This window comes from Tachypleus tridentatus, chromosome 13, assembly GCF_004210375.1.
Source record: "Tachypleus tridentatus isolate NWPU-2018 chromosome 13, ASM421037v1, whole genome shotgun sequence".
Classification (NCBI taxonomy): Eukaryota; Metazoa; Arthropoda; class Merostomata; order Xiphosura; family Limulidae; genus Tachypleus; species Tachypleus tridentatus.
In genome coordinates, this window is record NC_134837.1 from 35,863,757 (window position 1) to 35,882,043 (window position 18,287).

General features: G+C 31.8%; 1 protein-coding gene across 6 annotated transcripts in view; it reads right to left on the reverse strand.

Moving 5' to 3' along the window:
- The window catches only part of LOC143239234 (cytosolic carboxypeptidase 1-like), a 53,619-nt gene extending 39,163 nt beyond the window's left edge, over positions 1 to 14,456 (reverse strand). For 2 of the 6 annotated variants that reach the window (XM_076480142.1, XM_076480140.1), the window contains exons 1-5: positions 14,301 to 14,456; positions 11,440 to 11,509; positions 10,862 to 11,008; positions 8,596 to 8,727; positions 5,774 to 5,905 (exon numbers count right to left, since the gene is read on the reverse strand). In XM_076480142.1, coding sequence (XP_076336257.1) covers positions 5,774 to 5,905; positions 8,596 to 8,727; positions 10,862 to 11,008; positions 11,440 to 11,509; positions 14,301 to 14,444 — 625 coding nt within the window. In that variant the 5' untranslated portion in view covers positions 14,445 to 14,456. Of the gene's footprint in view, positions 1 to 5,773; positions 5,906 to 8,595; positions 8,728 to 10,861; positions 11,009 to 11,439; positions 11,510 to 11,806; positions 11,890 to 14,300 lie in introns of those variants that run through there. The other 4 variants (XM_076480145.1, XM_076480144.1, XM_076480141.1 and 1 more) reach the window with 3 other exon arrangements.
- Positions 14,457 to 18,287: the final 3,831 nt, after the last annotated feature.

The window sequence follows — 18,287 nt, forward strand, 5'->3', positions numbered from 1 at the left end:
AATTTTCCAGACCGTAATGCCCACCTGTCACATCCTCTCTTTCACAAATGGTCAATAATTTTCCAGACCGTAATGCCCACCTGTCACATCCTCTCTTTCACAAATGGTCAATAATTTTCCAGACCGTAATGCCCACCTGTCACATCCTCTCTTTCACAAATGGTCAATAATTTTCCAGACCGTAATGCCCACCTGTCACATCCTCTCTTTCACAAATGGTCAATAATTTTCTCTCACATTTATCATGGAGCATTAGTTCACAAGTTGCAGAAGTGAAACTAACCAATAACCTCTGCAGTACATCCAATCCAAAGCTGTTGATACCAGAGGCTAGATTGATAACAACTACTGTCATTCTGTAAGCAAACCTCCTAGACATTGTTGGATAATGATTTCCCCATTAACCAGAAAAAGTTCATGCTAAATGACTAGGATGATAGTTTTACTTAAGAGTGCCTGATATACTTCAATATCTACTGTTAATCACCCTTATATGGATGATATAAGAGTGACTAAGAGTAGATACTGAAAAGGTTGGGCCAACCATCATGTTGTTTGGTGTAAGTTTTCATTGCACCACCTCCATCAGCAGCCAAGCCTAAATTTGGCTCATCCTTCCAGGAGCTCAAGCAGCAATATTCTCTTCCTGCTGTTGGCTTTTCTGTAATTGTTGCACTGTCAGTTGAAACTAATAACCTTGTTCACTTCACTTTATGGTCAAGTCTTAACAGTTCACTTGAAAGCGATGACCCAAGATTTCTCATGTAAAGTAGATGCTTCATTCCCCCTTTCCAGGAAGATGTTCTGCTGGAGATATCAGGAGCATAGGTTGCAGCATACAAAAAATGGCATAAATTGCAAAGCCTTGCCTGTTCACTGGATCTGAAGAATGGTTTAATCACAATGCCTTTGTTTGGGTGGTTACTTAATAATCAACTAGGTTCAAAACTGACATAAGTGACCAAGCAGGACACTCTGTCAGAAACGAAGTCACAACAGCTGCTGCTACAAGCTTCTTCCCATCTTGTGGCCAGCTCTAAGTTATTACACTACATTGCATTGAAAGTGAAACTGCCTTAGCAATGGTGAGAAAATATCAAACATCCCAATCATTTCACATCATCTTACTGAATAGTACTTCCACAAACATGTCAACAAGGATATTTTCATGACCTACTGAGGTCACTGCAGATTAAGCCTTATCAAAAAATGGTGCAGGTCACCCATAGAGTCATCAAAATTAATCTCTAAGGTACCCTCTTCCAAGACTTGAATTCAGCCCAATGGAATGCTCTGTTTTCCAATGGATCGATCCTCCAGTGAAATTCTGTAATTACTGTCTCCCAGTCTCAGAACTGCTCTTGGTTCAAGTGCTCATTTGAATCTTGGACTGGAATATCTAACCTCAAAATTAGATGTTGTATAGCATGTTCAGAAGTCCAGTCATTATAAGCAGTTATTTGCCTGAAGTTGTTCAAGAAAGGATTCATATAATATTTTGCTGGGCCTCTGAATGTCAGCACACCCCACTCATTCATTGGGAACTATGACTGTGGCCTAGACATTCTTCTTCATGACTTTCCAACCACTAAATGACTGAACTGTATTCAACATTGTGAACAAAGCACAGTAAAGGACCAAAGAGTCTCCATCATTCTGTTGAGCAGCAGTTTCCTACTTGAAAGCAGCAGAATGAGAAAATATACATTAACATTTCCCTAGACTGAAAATGTATTTCCAGTAATACTTATCTCTACTGACAATATAGTTATTCCCATTCTTCAACATTGGCTTTGCCTTCCTAAGCTTTCGTCTCACATGCTTCAGTCTTTATTACCCCACTTAAATGCCCTTAGCAATATATAATTTGCAAATCTCTCTATCCTCATCAATGCATCCTCTATCCCAATACTGTATACAATCACCTCACTTAGATAATGCAATCACTTTTCCCAAGACTTACACCAGCTCTTAGTGAGGAAATAAGGTGGGAGAGTGTCAGCAGAGGTAAGTATTATTGGAAGTACATTTTCAATTTAGGAAAATGTTAACTTTCAAAGAATTCTTACTACCTGTTGACAATATAGCTAGAACCCCCACACTGAGAATGTGGAGAAGCCAGTATGTGTATGATACATACAGAAATCATCTGCACAGAACATTGATGTACCAAGACAAAAGTGGTAGACAAGTGGGAAAACCACACTACATCTAGAATAGGTATGCTCTTCACTCACGACTATATTCTTGTATCAAGGATGGAATAGTATGAATTACCAGCCCCAACCAGACAGCCAAGTTTCCATAACTCAAAATTTGAATTAAAGGATGTTGGTCCCTATATACTAATTTGGTAGCTATGGCTAACATTACAGAGATTTAGATCCCAGCTTGTAGTCATAAAGTGATGCATTTTGCACTGCCTGAATCAAAAGGAAAAGTAAAAAACACCAAAGTGAACAAGGTTACTCCTCTACCTGAAGAAATCCAATAGGCAACACCCCAGGCAAAAAAAATGACAGGACCTTGCATTCTTGACTCAACCAAATGAATATAATTTGTCTAGTCTGGAATTATGAACACACTTCCTCCTGCACTAACCAAGTGGACAAGGAGTATTCCACTTGCCCCTGGAATTTTGGAAAAGATGTGGAACCTGTGCTCAACCAAGGATCTAGGATGGAACCATTCTACATTCAAAATTATGAGGAGATAGTGAACCTCTTTCCATGAACAATGTATTAAACTGACATTGATCAAAGAGAAGAACCATGTACCCCCCAACTGGATAGCTTTGTGCAACTGGAAACTGGGTGTGGTAAGGACTTCCTAGCTCCACTAGTAGAATCAAGGTGGAGGGTTAATGCACAATGGCAAATCCTGAGGAACAGTGCTCTGGGAAAAGTACAATAGGTGAACCAAGTTCCCTAAATTTTTAAAAACAAACCAACCTAAATTTATTCAATCCAATAATAGGCAGAATCCTATTTAGCTTTACTCATGATAGTCCATAATACTATAGTAATACCATCTGGTAAGCACCTAGATGGTGTTATGGAACACCTCATTTTTACAGAGTCTATCACAAACAGTAGTAAGAATAATCAAATTGGATGCTAATGTGGAAATGAACTGAGAGAAACACACCTGTTTGGGCAACATTTGCCACAAAGTGAGATCCAGTGAAAGCAAAAAATAAAGGAACTCTAGAAAATAAAAAGACAAGATTGTGACAAAAGTACCTCCTCCTTATAACATAGTAGATGTTAAAAATAGTCATCAGTAATGGGAAAACTTTCAGAAGGAAGCTGCCAAAGCACATAAAAAACACAAGAGAAAAGCATTGGGAGAAGTCTGAATAATGGCCCATTAAAAAGTTTCCATCTGTATATATGAAATAGCTAGCAAAAAACAAATATGCTGTACAGACCAAAATATGCAAAATGGATATTTGGGAATTCATCTCTAAACTCACAGGAAACTGAAGGATGACAGTGTAAATACAGTCCAGATGATCACCACTAAACAATTTAAAGTGGGTCAAATAACACTTTAGGCTTGAGAGGCCAAAACAAATTCTCAACTTACAATCATAGGCAAAAGTGAGAAATAGATGGCAAAAGAATAGCAGAGATGGATGTATTCCCTTCCTAGTTGCCACAGACTTGGATAGAAAGGACCTATTAGGATATAGTAGGACCTTAAAGGAGACAGAGAATTCTACAAACATGCCAACATCTCCAACTTATAACATTAACAGTCAAATACACATTCACCAAGAGATGGAAAACCCAGGTAAACAAAACAGACAAGAAGGATCCCAGGTACACCAATCCCATCACATAATAAAACACTAAATCTCCCAACCTGAACTAGAATAATCAGGAAGGAGGAGAAACTAAGTAGCCCCCCCTTCACCAACAAAGGAGCATATTCAAAGGGGATAAAGAAAAACCTCACAATCTCATAAACCAAATGATTAATCGAAGAAAAGGAACAGATTCAAAGAGGACAATGAAACACCAAAATCTCACAAATATAAATGATGAACAGAAGAAAAGAAGTAGGATCCATGCTGGACTCACAAAAAGCCGAAGTAGTAAAGAAAAGTGTTAAAAAACAGAATCCAAATTCTCCTCAGAATCAACAAAAAAGCAATTTCAGAAGCCATAGGATAAAACACCCGAGACCAAATAAATGTCTTCATCTCTCAATGAATAAAAACATGGACAGCTCCAACTGAAAGTATACTCTGCCTAAGATAAAGAGGTGATAGATAACAAAGAAGTATGGTAGATCAGATTAACCACCTTGCAGAAAATAGTAATGCAGGAATTTAAACCCACAAGTATCATGTTTAATATAGTTTGTTTATTTTTTAATTGTAATATTACTGAAATTCACAAGGTAGCACAAAAATTGCAATCCATAACAAGACAACTCATAGCACTTCAACAGAAAAACCATGCCCAACGTTTTGTCAAGAAAGAGTGACTATATCATCTGAGTGAGGTGTTTATATACATTACTGGGATAGAGAAAGCATTAATGAGGGAATAGAAATTTGCAAATTCAGTACTGCCAATGGCATTTAAATGGGATATAAAAGTCTGGAGGATGCAACAAAATTGCCTAGACAGACAAAGCTAATCTTGAAGAACAGCTATAGTGTTAATGGTTGGTAAGTATGCTTTGAAATTAAGATTTAGTACATCAGTTCCATTCAACCCAAAACTCCTGTGATATTCATAGCTTTCTTAGTAGTATACCCCCCCCCGTCTTACAGAAGCTCACTACTGTGCAACAGTCCACTTGCTTTGCCAGTTGGTGCCTGCTGTCGCCCCCATTGGTAAGATAAAAATGGCTTGTTGACATCATCCATCAACAGCACTTTCAGTTTCTCTACAATGTTCAAAAGTGACTTTAATCAGAGATATTTGGATATGTCTTGGGGTTTTATACAGGCTGTCCCATCCAGTCTCACGCTCAACTGACAACACACCACCTTAATGATTCTCATCTGTCACGTTTCCCTTGCAGTGAGAAAAATCCTCAGGGGAAAAACTCAATCAACCAATCTTGGTAAACCAGATCTGGAGAGCTCTTCTTTCTAAGTTATCAGTTATTTGTAGCAAGATAGAAGCCACGGATCTTCACGACACTGGCAAAAGAATAACATCCAGAACACTTCTGCTAGACCAATCAACTCTCTCAGACAACCATGTCTTGGTTGTAAATTCTAAGATATGATATTCCCTTAACTATAAAAATCATTTTAAACATGTATCACCCAACACTAGAAGTAAAGTAAATATACCAAACTTCACAATACAATATTCTGTCATTAAAGTCAAATTTCCCACTTTTCTATCTACTCTATAGCACATTGGAGTAAAGCTATCTTTTGAACAATCATACAATTTTGCTTACCAATACACACCCACAAAAATGTAAGGGTATGAAAATTAATCAACCAACTTTAATACATTTTACAAATAATTAAAAAAATCATGATTAAAATAATGTCTTAATGTATTTTAAAATTCATATTTACAATAACATAAATAAGAATTTGCTAAATATACAATAAAAACTAAACTATAGATTATTTTCAGTATAAACTTCATGTCACAGTTAGAATCTTCTGCAACAATGTCATAATTATAAAATTTAAAAATAAAAAACGTTCAAACTGCAATGACCACTGTAATTACTATCTACAGAAATACAATTTCTGGCTAGTTATTTCACACTTGTATAACATGTGACCTACTAGATCTTGTAGCACCAGCAAGAGCTTCCATTGCATAAGAGTTGGTTAAAGATGGTTTTCTTTTAAACCCTCCAATTAAAGAAAGAAGAAGAGGTATCAGGCCTTCTTTTCCTAACAGGCATGCATTTGTGGCTAAAAAAACAATATTCTTTATCCATAAATACATCATAAGCACAGACAAGTTGTATAACTTATTAAACTGTAGGTAAGTGAGAACTATTTTACACCATAATATCAGCATAATTTGTGATTCATAACAGTACCAGAATATTATACTTATAGATCCTTTATTCAATTTGAAACCAATATGTTTTACAAGAATGCTTGTACAAAAATAGATAACATTAACCTTTGATAGATTGTTTAAGCAGAGTATTCATGATGAAACTTTGTAGAATGGACGGCAACTGTCTGTTGTGGAGACACAAGTGTAGAGGATGACATTTTGAAAGTCTTCTGCCTTTTGTATTCAAGTCAATGTGTGTGTGTGTAGGTGCTGACAGTCTTTTATAGTATTCTGGTGGATTGTGGAGAATGTATTGTGATTGGTTGGATTATCATTATTTCTGATTGGAGGAGAGATTTCCTGTAGATTCACCAATAACAGCCACAGGTTACTCACCTCTAATCCAGAATCTCTGTTAAGTGAAGATTTAGTAGTGTTAATATGAAATGATTCTTTGATTTTTCTTGACTTCCAGAATTTGTCTGTGTCAATGATTCTAGTTTTCTCCCAGTTTATTGTGTGTCCAGTTGACATGGCATGCTCTCCAATGGCTGAATTTTGTGTTTACTTGTACTATCTTTATGTTCTTTCATTCTTGTCGCAAGTTTTCTTCCCATTTCTCCAATACATGTATCGTTGCAGGAACAAGGAATTTCATAGATGATGTTTTTCAGATTCTCTTTGATAGGTACCTGTTTGTTTTTTACCAGAATGGACCTTAAGGTGTTGTAGGATTTTCACCAGACTTCTGTTTAAAATTGTTTGGCTATGCATTTGAGTTTTTCACTGAAATGTTGCAGGTATGGTAGATAAATGGTAGTAGTGGTGGTAACTTACTGATCTTTTCTTTCTGTCATGGTCTTCTTGAAGGAGTTTTTGATGAAGGAGGAAGTGTAACCATTCTGTTTAAAACACTCTATAATCTTTTGGCATTCTGCTTTGATGAATGTCTTGTCACAAATGTTTTCTGCTCTCTTGTTTAGGCATTGGATTACCATGTTTTATCGAGGTTGGATGACAGGACTGGAAATGTAGGTATCTGTCCATGTGGGTGGATTTTCTGTATACAGTTGTGGTTATTTGTCTTGCTTGTTTGCTGATGAGTATGTAAAGAAATGACAGACTGTTTTGTTCTTCTATTTCCGTAGTAAAATGGATTCATCAACATAACGTCTGTAGAAACTTGGTTTTGTTGGTGTAGATGAAAGGGCTCTTTCTTCAAAGTCTTCCATGAAAATGTCTGCTAGGATTGGAGAGAGGCATTCATGTTATGTATCCAATAATATAAAACTGACCTTTAGTCTTCCCTGTCTTGGCTGTGATTTAATGAACTAGTATTTTGAAATATAGTCATATTACAATTATTATACTTTACATATGTATACAGATTGTTACCAATTAGAAATAAATTATTAAACTTAGTTTTCTTAAAATGTAGAACAATAAATCAAGAAATCAAGCAAACAATTATCTCTTCTTGCTATGACCTTTGAACTTGATTGCTGCTGGACATAAGTTATTAAACATTTTAAAATTTTACACATGGAGGATATCAAATAAATTTTTTTTTAGGTTTTATATACACATATGAATAATCAAAAAGTCATAAACAACTATGTTGTAACTACAAAATTCCACTATAATTTATTAAGCTTAGTAACTAAGATGTATACAGATTTAAAAAAATACAAAACTTCAAGTAGATTAAAGATGCAATCTACTTTCTTGAAATCTTGCTTTAAAAGAATGTGGTAGCCTTTTCACAGATTAAAATGGCTGAGAAAACCACTAGGGGACACTGAAAGCTGTCAAGTGGTTATTCACATGTTGTAGTACATGCATATCAGAAACCGTTTTTAAAAAAGGAAAGAGGTGAACAGGGCCACTGTGTTTGATTCAGTACATAAGCTATATTTCAGCAAAATAGAAAGATATGAGGTTCTTATTTTATTTTTTAGCTTGTAAATATTAGTAATTGGAGTTTCTAGTTTATATGAATCTATAGACTTTGTATTTTGAGATCACAAACATCTAATTTTAAACAGTGCTGCATTCAAAATACATGCAACTCACTAAAATCTATATTTAGGTGTGTTCTTTTAATATTTACTTTCAAATTAGGAAATTAACTCATATATATGATACTAAAGTTTGAATTATAAACTACAACTTGATTCCAAAGTTATTGACATAAATTCATTAAATAGTATTTCAATAAAATTTTGAATGTAAACCAACAAACATACTGTCATGGCTTTTGACCCATGACCTGTCACAAAAGGTTTAAACTACACAATATCATTCAAATTCAAGACAAATTTGACCCTAAGAGAAACTTTCATATATATGAATACACACAAGTGAAAAACTAATGATTAAACCAAAAACATATAATAAAACCATTTTTAAGGAAACAAATATAACTGTGTGAATATAAAAATGACAAAACTGAACATACCTCTAAAACTCGATATATTTTTACACTTTGAATAAAAAACTAAGTTTACTGTATGTAGCACTTGTAAAAACAATTATGTATGTCTTGAGATCTTGTTAATCTGAAACATAAATTAGAATGTAATGTGGAAATACTTACTGTTCTTCATGGCTAAACTCAAGAATGAAAGAACATTTTGCAGGCATTTTGTTTTCTTTTTGTAAGTTCTAATGAAATTCACTGTTAATTTTAAAACATTTGAAAGCCTAACTTTCACTCCAAACTTCTTGTCTGAAAAAAAATCAGAAAATTTTAAATTGTAACAAAAATATTGTAGATGAATCAATTTTTTTTTGCTTTTCAAGACAAGATTGACAATTCTGTAAGTCATTTGTTCATGATAATGTTTAAAATAAAATTAACTATCTTTTTCATATATAGTTTGTAGTTTTTATTTTCTCTACCCTAACATTACATGGGTTTGTCTGTTTTGAATTTCACACAAAACTACATGAGGGCTATCTGCACTAGCCATTCCTAATTTAGCAGTGTAAGACTAGAGGGAAGGCAGCTAGTCATCACACCCACCACCAGCTCTTGGACTACTCTTTTACCAACAAATAGTTGGATTGACTGTCACGTTATAATGCCCCCACACAGCTGAAAGCAAGCATGTTTAGTGTGACAGGGATTCGAACACACAATCCTCAGATTAGGAATTGAGTGCCTTAACCACCTGGCCATGCCAGGCCCCCTATATGGGTTCAGTCCACTTAATCAATCCTGTAACCATCACTAAAGACGAGTAAAAAAATTAATCTAAATTACCCTTTCTTTCTTTCTAGAATGACTCCAGATTATAAAAAAATTTGAATTATTCATCCTAAACAGCCTCGCTGTAGCTCAAGTTACAGTAAAGAGAATTTTTAAATATGTAGTACACAAATGGATAAATTTTTTTCATTCATTGTTCAAGTTTTCTTAACAAACTAGAAAAATTAATTTTTACATTTTAGTTATATTTATAAAAATAAAAACAAATAAAAAACATGAAAATTACTGCTCATGTGTGTCTTGTACGTTTCTACCCTTAAAGTGGTGCTCTAGCAGTTCACATCTCAGAAGTACCTAAATTATAAGTTTGAGATTTCTTTAAAACTCAGAAGCTCAAAAGAGGTAGAAAAACTGTTTAAATAGTCAATTCAGAGTGTCGTGTGGTACATAAAAGTAATGAATGAAAACTTAACTTCCTTTTAAAATTATGAAATTAAAACTTACATTATATTAAAATTTGATTTCACTACATTTTGTTGCCAAGTTCATTGGCACAAACTGATAATAAAGTTACTTCCTCAAATTTTGAATGTAATTCTAAATCATCATGACATGCTCACTTTGACCTACACCCACACATACAGGGTTAAACATTTTGGACAGCTGTTTATGAACACAATGTGATAAGATAATTTAACTTAATTAAAAGTTTTTTTTCAGTTTTATAATGAAATCATTCAATATGATGGAGACAATAATTTATTTCTATATACTGGTTACTTCAAAGTTTTTCTGACATCTAAATTGATATACTAGTTGAAAGGGTAAAAGCACTAAGTCCTGGTGAGCATACTGTATGCACATATACACTTGACACTTCAAAATAAGCAGGTAAAACATCATTAATTACTTGAGTAACATTGTCAGCAAATGATTAGACAATCATGAATTTAGTACTCCAAAGTACAATTAAAGTATTAACGATATGGTTCTATAGACTTAATGGCACAAGCAATACTCGTCAAACAATGTAAATTTAGAAACCAAGTTGAATCTTTTCGTAGGGTCTTCTCTAACTAATTTATAAAACACATCAAACTTCAATTTAATACAACTTATTCAGATATCATCTTATAATTGACCAGTCTTTTTTTTTCTCTTAGTTATCACTCATTTAATAAAATCTTTTAGACCCTATATAGAAATCCAGCTTATATTTTAGCAGAGTTCCAAAATGAATCACAATTTATTCCTTGTAATGCAAAGGGCATATAATAAATTACCAAAGTAAACACAATAAATTACCATAAAAAATGTAATAGTGACTACATTATTTTGGGTTTAGTTGTTAAAAGTTCTGAGGTTTCAAAAGTCAAACTTATGGAACAGATACATGTTTAAGGTTTAAACTTAACCCATGAAGACCTACATGGAATTGCAAAGAGAATGTTAGAAGTAAAATATTTTCATCCTCCTATGTTTGTTTTTGACAGTTACTCCTTTTCCCCTATGATCACATTAACAAATGGCAAGTTCAGTAGTATCACTTTATATATTATATAAAAAAAAGGAAACTTTGATTTTGTTTTTAAATCACACATTAAAGACCCCACATTATAACAGTGCCATCTTTCTTGGGCAGTTCTCCTACCATAATGACCAATCTTTGCTAAGACACCATATAAGATGAGTAAGTGGCCATCATCCACGGTATCTTTTCCTTTGTATGATCCCAGTATTTCCAGTAAAAGTCGAATGGTGTCATGGGATACAAGGGTGATTGCAACATCTACTCGTCCTATTAAAAAAAACATTTACTTAAGCAGTAATTCACATATATACCATACCTATTTTTTAAGAAAATTTTTAGTTTGGGAATTCTATCCGTAGTTTATATTTCTAAAAGTGCTAATCCTACAGTTGATGCATGTATTTTTGACCACTATAAGCAATATATGAATATCATTATTATGTACTAAGTATCTTATTTTTTATTGTAAAACATGTTCATCATTATAAACATTAACATCATTCATGAAAAACACATTCGATGAACAGTATCACAGTTATCAATAAGGAAAAAAGTAGCTTTTATGACAATACATTTTTATGAACATGCTGTTACAAGGAAATTAACATAATTGTCACAGATGTATCAAAAGTGAGTTAAACAGAAAAATTATAGGTATTACTAGATAAAAGAATACAACAAAATGGATTAAAACTTACCAGTTTTGGAGGAAAGAACCTCATGGAACAGCAAAACAATATTTTGTATAACTAGATGGTCTTGAGTATGCTGAAATTCCAAACAGAATAAACAACTAAAAATCACAATTAATAATGGTAATGGTACAAGAGAATTCACTCATATTTCACTATTTTTAATTTACTAGCTATAAAAAATGTATACCACTAAATTTACTCTTATTGAAAAAAAAACAAAAAAACCTAAGATTACAAGATATTTTGCAAATAATACGTACATGTATAGGCCAATCAGAATAATAATTAATGAAATCAAATTTTTATAACAATCCTTATATTATGAAGAAATGTTAGGTAACACTCTATACAAAACTGTGCTACCTCTTACTTTGGGCAGCATGTAAAAGTCTCACTGTCTCTGATTCCTTTTTTCCTTAGGCAGAAATACTGCACATTCTAATGACTTCACTCCTTCATGGTGGTCATTACAATTTATATAATCACTGTTACACAAAAAAAAATAATATTTCACTGACCTCTGACATCTTTCAATAATCCCACAACAGGGTCATATATAACTGGGTTTGTCAAATTAATATTTGTTTAAACACACACATGCACACAAATGGATATATATACATACATATGATTTTCAAAGCTATGTATACAAAGTGCATCCTTATTGTTATATGTACAATCTCTAGAATTATGCAACACAATTAATATCAACAAATCTCACAACTGTAATTTTTGTTTAAAAACAAATATGTCTCTGTGTTGCCAAATACAGTGCATTAAATCATATGGTGATAAATTTAAGGCAAGAATTATCATTTTATATGGTAAGTAATTCGATTATCATATCACAGCTTTGCATTTCTCTTAAGATTTATTTGCAATAATATATGCATTATTATTATTGTGTAATAGTAATAGATGACTCAGAAATACAAAATGTTAGTGTAATTCAGAGATTATGGAAACACAGAAAAGTCATGAATGAAGATCTGTCATAAAACTTTTAGTTTCCTTTTTTTAAATTCACTATAGCTCACTTTGTGCGTGTATACAGAATAACAAAGTTATATGAAAAATCTCTTCTAATAATTCTTATTTAAACTGAAAATTTATTTCTTCAATACTACCAAGATATGATATTAAGCATAAAATCCTTTTGATAGCACTATTACAGTTATTAAACACAAAGCCTGTAGTACTTCCACATAGAAATAAATCCTGTTACATAGGTTATCTTAGTTTTTGTTTTCAAATTACTTATGTGCATTTCTCTTGAGAGTAATCATGAAATACATTCCACGTGCAGGCATAAAACAAAACCAACCACAACAACCATTACCATCTTCTGTTTTTAAAGATAATTTTGTTTTGGATCATCGCCAAATAATGTTTCTTTTAGTACACAAATCCCCATCCAAGTTCTTGGAAGATATGTTCTGCTGAATGTGCACAAAGCTTCTGACAGTTAAAAATAGACCAAAATGCTAACATTCTTTTAAATGATAGCCTTTGTAAAAATCTTGAAAATCACAGTATTTTATTTCAATTATGTAAGGAAACACATGCTTATGTCAATAGTTCTCAGAGATTCATAGCTCAAAAGAAATTGAAATAAAATTGTTTTATTCACCTATTTGCTTATCCATTACCTATTCTATGCATAAATACATTAATATCATGTATATGAATCTATCTAGCTAGTAAACTATTCATTTCCTTCTGTCTTTGCATTTTCTAAATCAAAGTAGATGCTGTGTAATATAAATGGTGGAAAAGCTATTTTTTCATCTTTTACATTATGCAAGATATTACTAAGATTTGGTTAAACATACTTTAAGCAAGAAGCAAAAAGTTTACTTATTTTTATATTTAGTTTTAACTGTAAAACAATACTATGAACAGGAACAAAAACAAGCACATACCAAGAAACAAGAGTTTAATCCAACATAGTAAAAACATACACTTAAAATAAGCTATAAGCTTATATCCCTGTTTAGAAAATAGTAACTCCAACTTTTTCTTTTCTTCCCTTGGAACTTAAAATGGAAAAAGTTTTTACAGGTACCCAATAGTATAGATATTAACTAATCTATGACATTAAATCAGCAAAAAACAGATAATTTTGTATTAACTCATTTTACAATGAAGTGGTTAAATATGTTATTCTTCATCGAACAATATGCAATTATTGTTTTATAGAACTGGTAGTCTGGCTCTGTTCAAGCACATATTTAGTTAACAGAGCTCTTAGGGTAAAGTACAAGTTCACATACATCTCTTGTTTTCATTTTTCAATTGTTTAGAAACTTCAATATTACTGTAGACTTGTTTGATTAGATATTTGACTAGATTACTCAAGGACTATCTCTATTACATATACCTGATTTCGAGCTTACGGACAGGAAGAAAAGCAGTAAGTGAAACAGTGTAAATGGCTGTGGCTAGTTAAAAATTTACCCAAGAATCAAACACCAATGAGCACATATGATCAGCCTTGATGTTGAAAACCTTTTCCATACGAGTTATTCAACAGTGTTTTGGGGTAAAATTAAATAGCAACTTACATATAATTTCAAATTTTACCAAAGTTTGGATCTCAGTGACTTCATAGCTAGCTACTACTATGACAGCACCCAATGCCAACTTTTGGGCTACCCATATTGAATGATGAAAACTGATTTTCACTCTTGTAATGCACCCACAGTCCAAAAGTGCATACCACACTTTTGTTGCACAACAAACAAGTGATGGATCTTCAAATTTACAGTAAAACATGTTAAACACTACATCACAATTGGCCCATTGTAGACTTTACACAAAATTAAATGAAATAAAACATATTAGACAACAGTAAGTTTTCTCACCTGTAGAATACTTGTTAGTGCAGGAATGACTCCACATGATAAAGAAATGAAAGCCTTCTTGGTCTCTCTAATAACAAATGTTCCACAAATGCATATAAAAACAAAAATATATTTACATGTGTAATAACTTTTCATTTTCTTCATTAACAAGAATTTTTCTTTTCATGAATTTATTAAGGTTTTATGGACTCTTTTATTAACAAAAAAACTCATTATACATTTATTTCAAAAAAAGATTAATGCATCAGAAACTGAGTATTATTTAAACACAAATGTAAAATATATTGCAAAAACTTACCTTGTACATTTTTATGCATACAAAAATGTGTTAAATGACAAGAATACAATGGATAGTAACACTACTTCTACAAGTAAGTTGTAAAATATTAGGTGTTGTATTTCTATTACATGTAAGATAAGTAAAAACATTATTAAATAAAAATGTCAAATAAAACAATAGAAGAACAAATAAAAACTTTAATAAAGATATATGAAATAAAAATAATGTAAAAAATTTAGTTCAAAAATAAAATGTACCACTAATTTTGTCCTATAAGTCATTTTTCACATTATTTTTCATTTTAAGCATATCTTGTCTCAAAATACATCATTGTGCATTTTTATGACATCATCACTTATGTATTAAGACCACAAGAGTTACAAATGTACTCACCAAGTTTTCCAAGTTAATGCTTTGAAAATCAACAATCTTTTTAACTGCTGTACTGTAAGCTGAATTCCTTTTTCACATATTTAAAAACATTGCAACCTTTTACTTCAAGTTAAAAAAATATTCATTCCCTGACATTACAATCTTACACATTTACAAAGGGATAGTTATTGGTTAAATAATTTTTGGCAATACAACAGAACCTACCAAAACTGTAGTTAAATATAAATGCATATTTAAAATATGCAGTAATGTTTTATGACTCAAATGTTACTTAAGCAACAAGTTCAAATTCCTTAACTTCTTGAAACAACTTGATTACATGTAGTATGATGCAACTATTACACACTAGTAGCACCTGACAACTGTTTTAATATCAGCACAATACTGCTAAATTCTGTAACAATGTAAATGTTATTAGGAAGGCAGCCAGTTTCTACCTAATATACTAAAAGTAACTAGCAATGTTAAGGCAAAATACAAGGTCACTAATTACCAGTTCTATATATAGATACTAGATATCTGTCTACCTTTACTACTTATAATAAAAAAATTTACCAAAACAGCTGTCAAAGCCTACTTTTTTACTGTTCTATTTATACAATTACAACATAATATTTCATAATAAATTATTTTATACCACAATATCCTGTAATGTTAAAAAACCTCAGATATGAACATTACATTCTCTCATATGTCTTATTAATGCCCTTCTCTCCCAAATATTTTGTTTTAATCCAAGTCAGATAAAAACAGCAACAAAAAAAGATTTTGTTTCATAGCTAACATTCAAAAAAGAAAACACTTTCTTCAAATTAATACCTTGCACACCTATATCTTACTTACGTATCCTCACCTTTGCTAAATTTATTGATGAAAATAACAATGTTTCATACATCAATATTAACAAATATAACTAGCTTCATAGTTTCTTCACCTTTAATACAATTAATTCTAAGTTATGAAAACTGTGACTAAAAGACATTACTTTGAAAAATAAAAAAACATACTTTTAGAAAAATGTATTGCTTGTGACATAAATAATGATTGTTTACATCAGGGGTTCCCAACCTTTTGGCACTCGCGACTTGAAAATGTAATTTATGAAATAAAATTAATATTATCCCAAGCTACTTCTAACAAGGCTACGCGACTGCCCTGCCAAGGCTTTGCGACCCCCCTGCCAAGGCATCGCAACCCCCTGGTTTACATAATGTTCATTTATTTTAACAAAAACAATTAGCAGTTTTGTAGCAGAAAATTTAATGTTAAAAGTAAAACCTCATCAATTTTATCAATAAGTAAATCTAGATAATTACAAATATACTATTTTCATCTTAACAACTTAAATATTTCACCAGTCTGAATACAAAAAAAAATAATTTGTTTAAGAACAAAAGTTAACTTAAAGAAAATTATCAAAATTGAATCTATCATACAAAATATTTAAACTTTATTTTATAACATGCTACAGAAATATCTTAATTTTTCTTAACTCTCGTTCACTAACTGATTACACATGTACAGAGCTTACTATTTTAAGGAAAGGAAGTGAGATGCACAGGATAAGGGAATTATAGCTTTATGATATGTGAAATAGAAGAAGTGATAAAAAATAAAGGATGAATTATGAATCTATAAACTACTGGGATTTATGTTACCTGCACTCTTTAATGCCTAGTTTCTCTTAACTGGAAGAGTGAATCACTCCTGCTATGTGTGGGTATGTATATATATTACCTCTTTGCACATGTAATAACAAAGAGGCTCACTGTCACTCCAACTGGAAGCTTGACCCCTCACATCCAGTAGGTATAAATAACTTATCAAGACACCACTAAAATAGCTTATAAACAAAAATGATAAAACTAACATTGTGACGTAAGCAATCACCACCATAGTATGTGTCTACTTAACTAAATAGTTCATTAATTCAAAACAGAAGGAAAAAAAAAGGCACATCTGTGAAAAGGTTAATCCCACCATAAACAAATAACGACAAGTGTAGAATTACTATTCTTTTCACATTAATATGCTATTAATGTTAAATATATGCACTGTTCAGCAAGTAGTACTCTAAAATTCATTAATCTGAGGTAGGAGAAGATTAAGGAAATGCTGAATTAAAACAAATATATTGCAGAAAAATTTTTAATTCAATATAATATTAAATATCTTTTGTAACTTTAGTCTATGTTTATGGCTATAACTAAACAAACTTAATCTTGTACTTAATCTAGTTCTTTGACTTTTTTCAGATTAAGAAATAAATCTTAATATTACAATAATATTGGTCATGGTGCTCTTGACAAAGTCAACATATATGTTTAGAACACAGAATAGTGCGAGTCCTAGTGTCTTTCTGTGTTACTCTAATATCCTGAGCAAAAAAACAACATGAATACCAATACCAATTTCTGTCATTTTTAAACATCTGACGTCATAACACATTGCTCAGAGGGCAATTCATTATTTATATAAATGAATAAAACAGCTCCAGAGCCAAACTTAACAGCACTAAAATGGACGAAAGACAAGAGATATTTAACACCTCAAATTCTGAAAAGCATGTCTCCAAAACAAGTCAAAAACTAAACAAAAAACAATTAAGTCACTTTTAGATCCCACACCTAATAAATTAGGTTGTGCATAAAGCCCTTGTGTACACATGATGTGAACAATAACAGATATTCTTTGTTAAAGAACTTCAAGACACCCAGATTGTCTAAAAAAAATAAACTTTGTATTCACTCTGTCTTAGGTTTTTAAATACCATTTCCTGTTCATATTATATGCAAATATTACATTTAGACATGATAATCCTTCACCCTATAAAACTGCACACATTTTTACTAGAGAAATTATTGGGTGCATGCTAATAATGGAAATTAATTTTGTCTAATAACAACTTTCACCTGCACAGTTAAAACATCTGAGATCAAATGTTCTTACTGTACACAATATAATAAGAGAAGCATATGTAAGTATCAGGGATGACATTTCTTAATGACAACTTTCACCTGCACAGTTAAAACATCTGAGATCAAATGTTCTTACTGTACACAATATAATAAGAGAAGCATATGTAAGTATCAGGGATGACATTTCTTAATGACAACTTTCACCTGCACAGTTAAAACATCTGAGATCAAATGTTCTTACTGTACACAATATAATAAGAGAAGCATATGTAAGTATCAGGAATGATATTTCTTAATGACAACTTTCACCTGCACAGTTAAAACATCTGAGATCAAATGTTCTTATTGTACACAATATAATAAGAGAAGCATATGTAAGAATCAGGGATAACATTT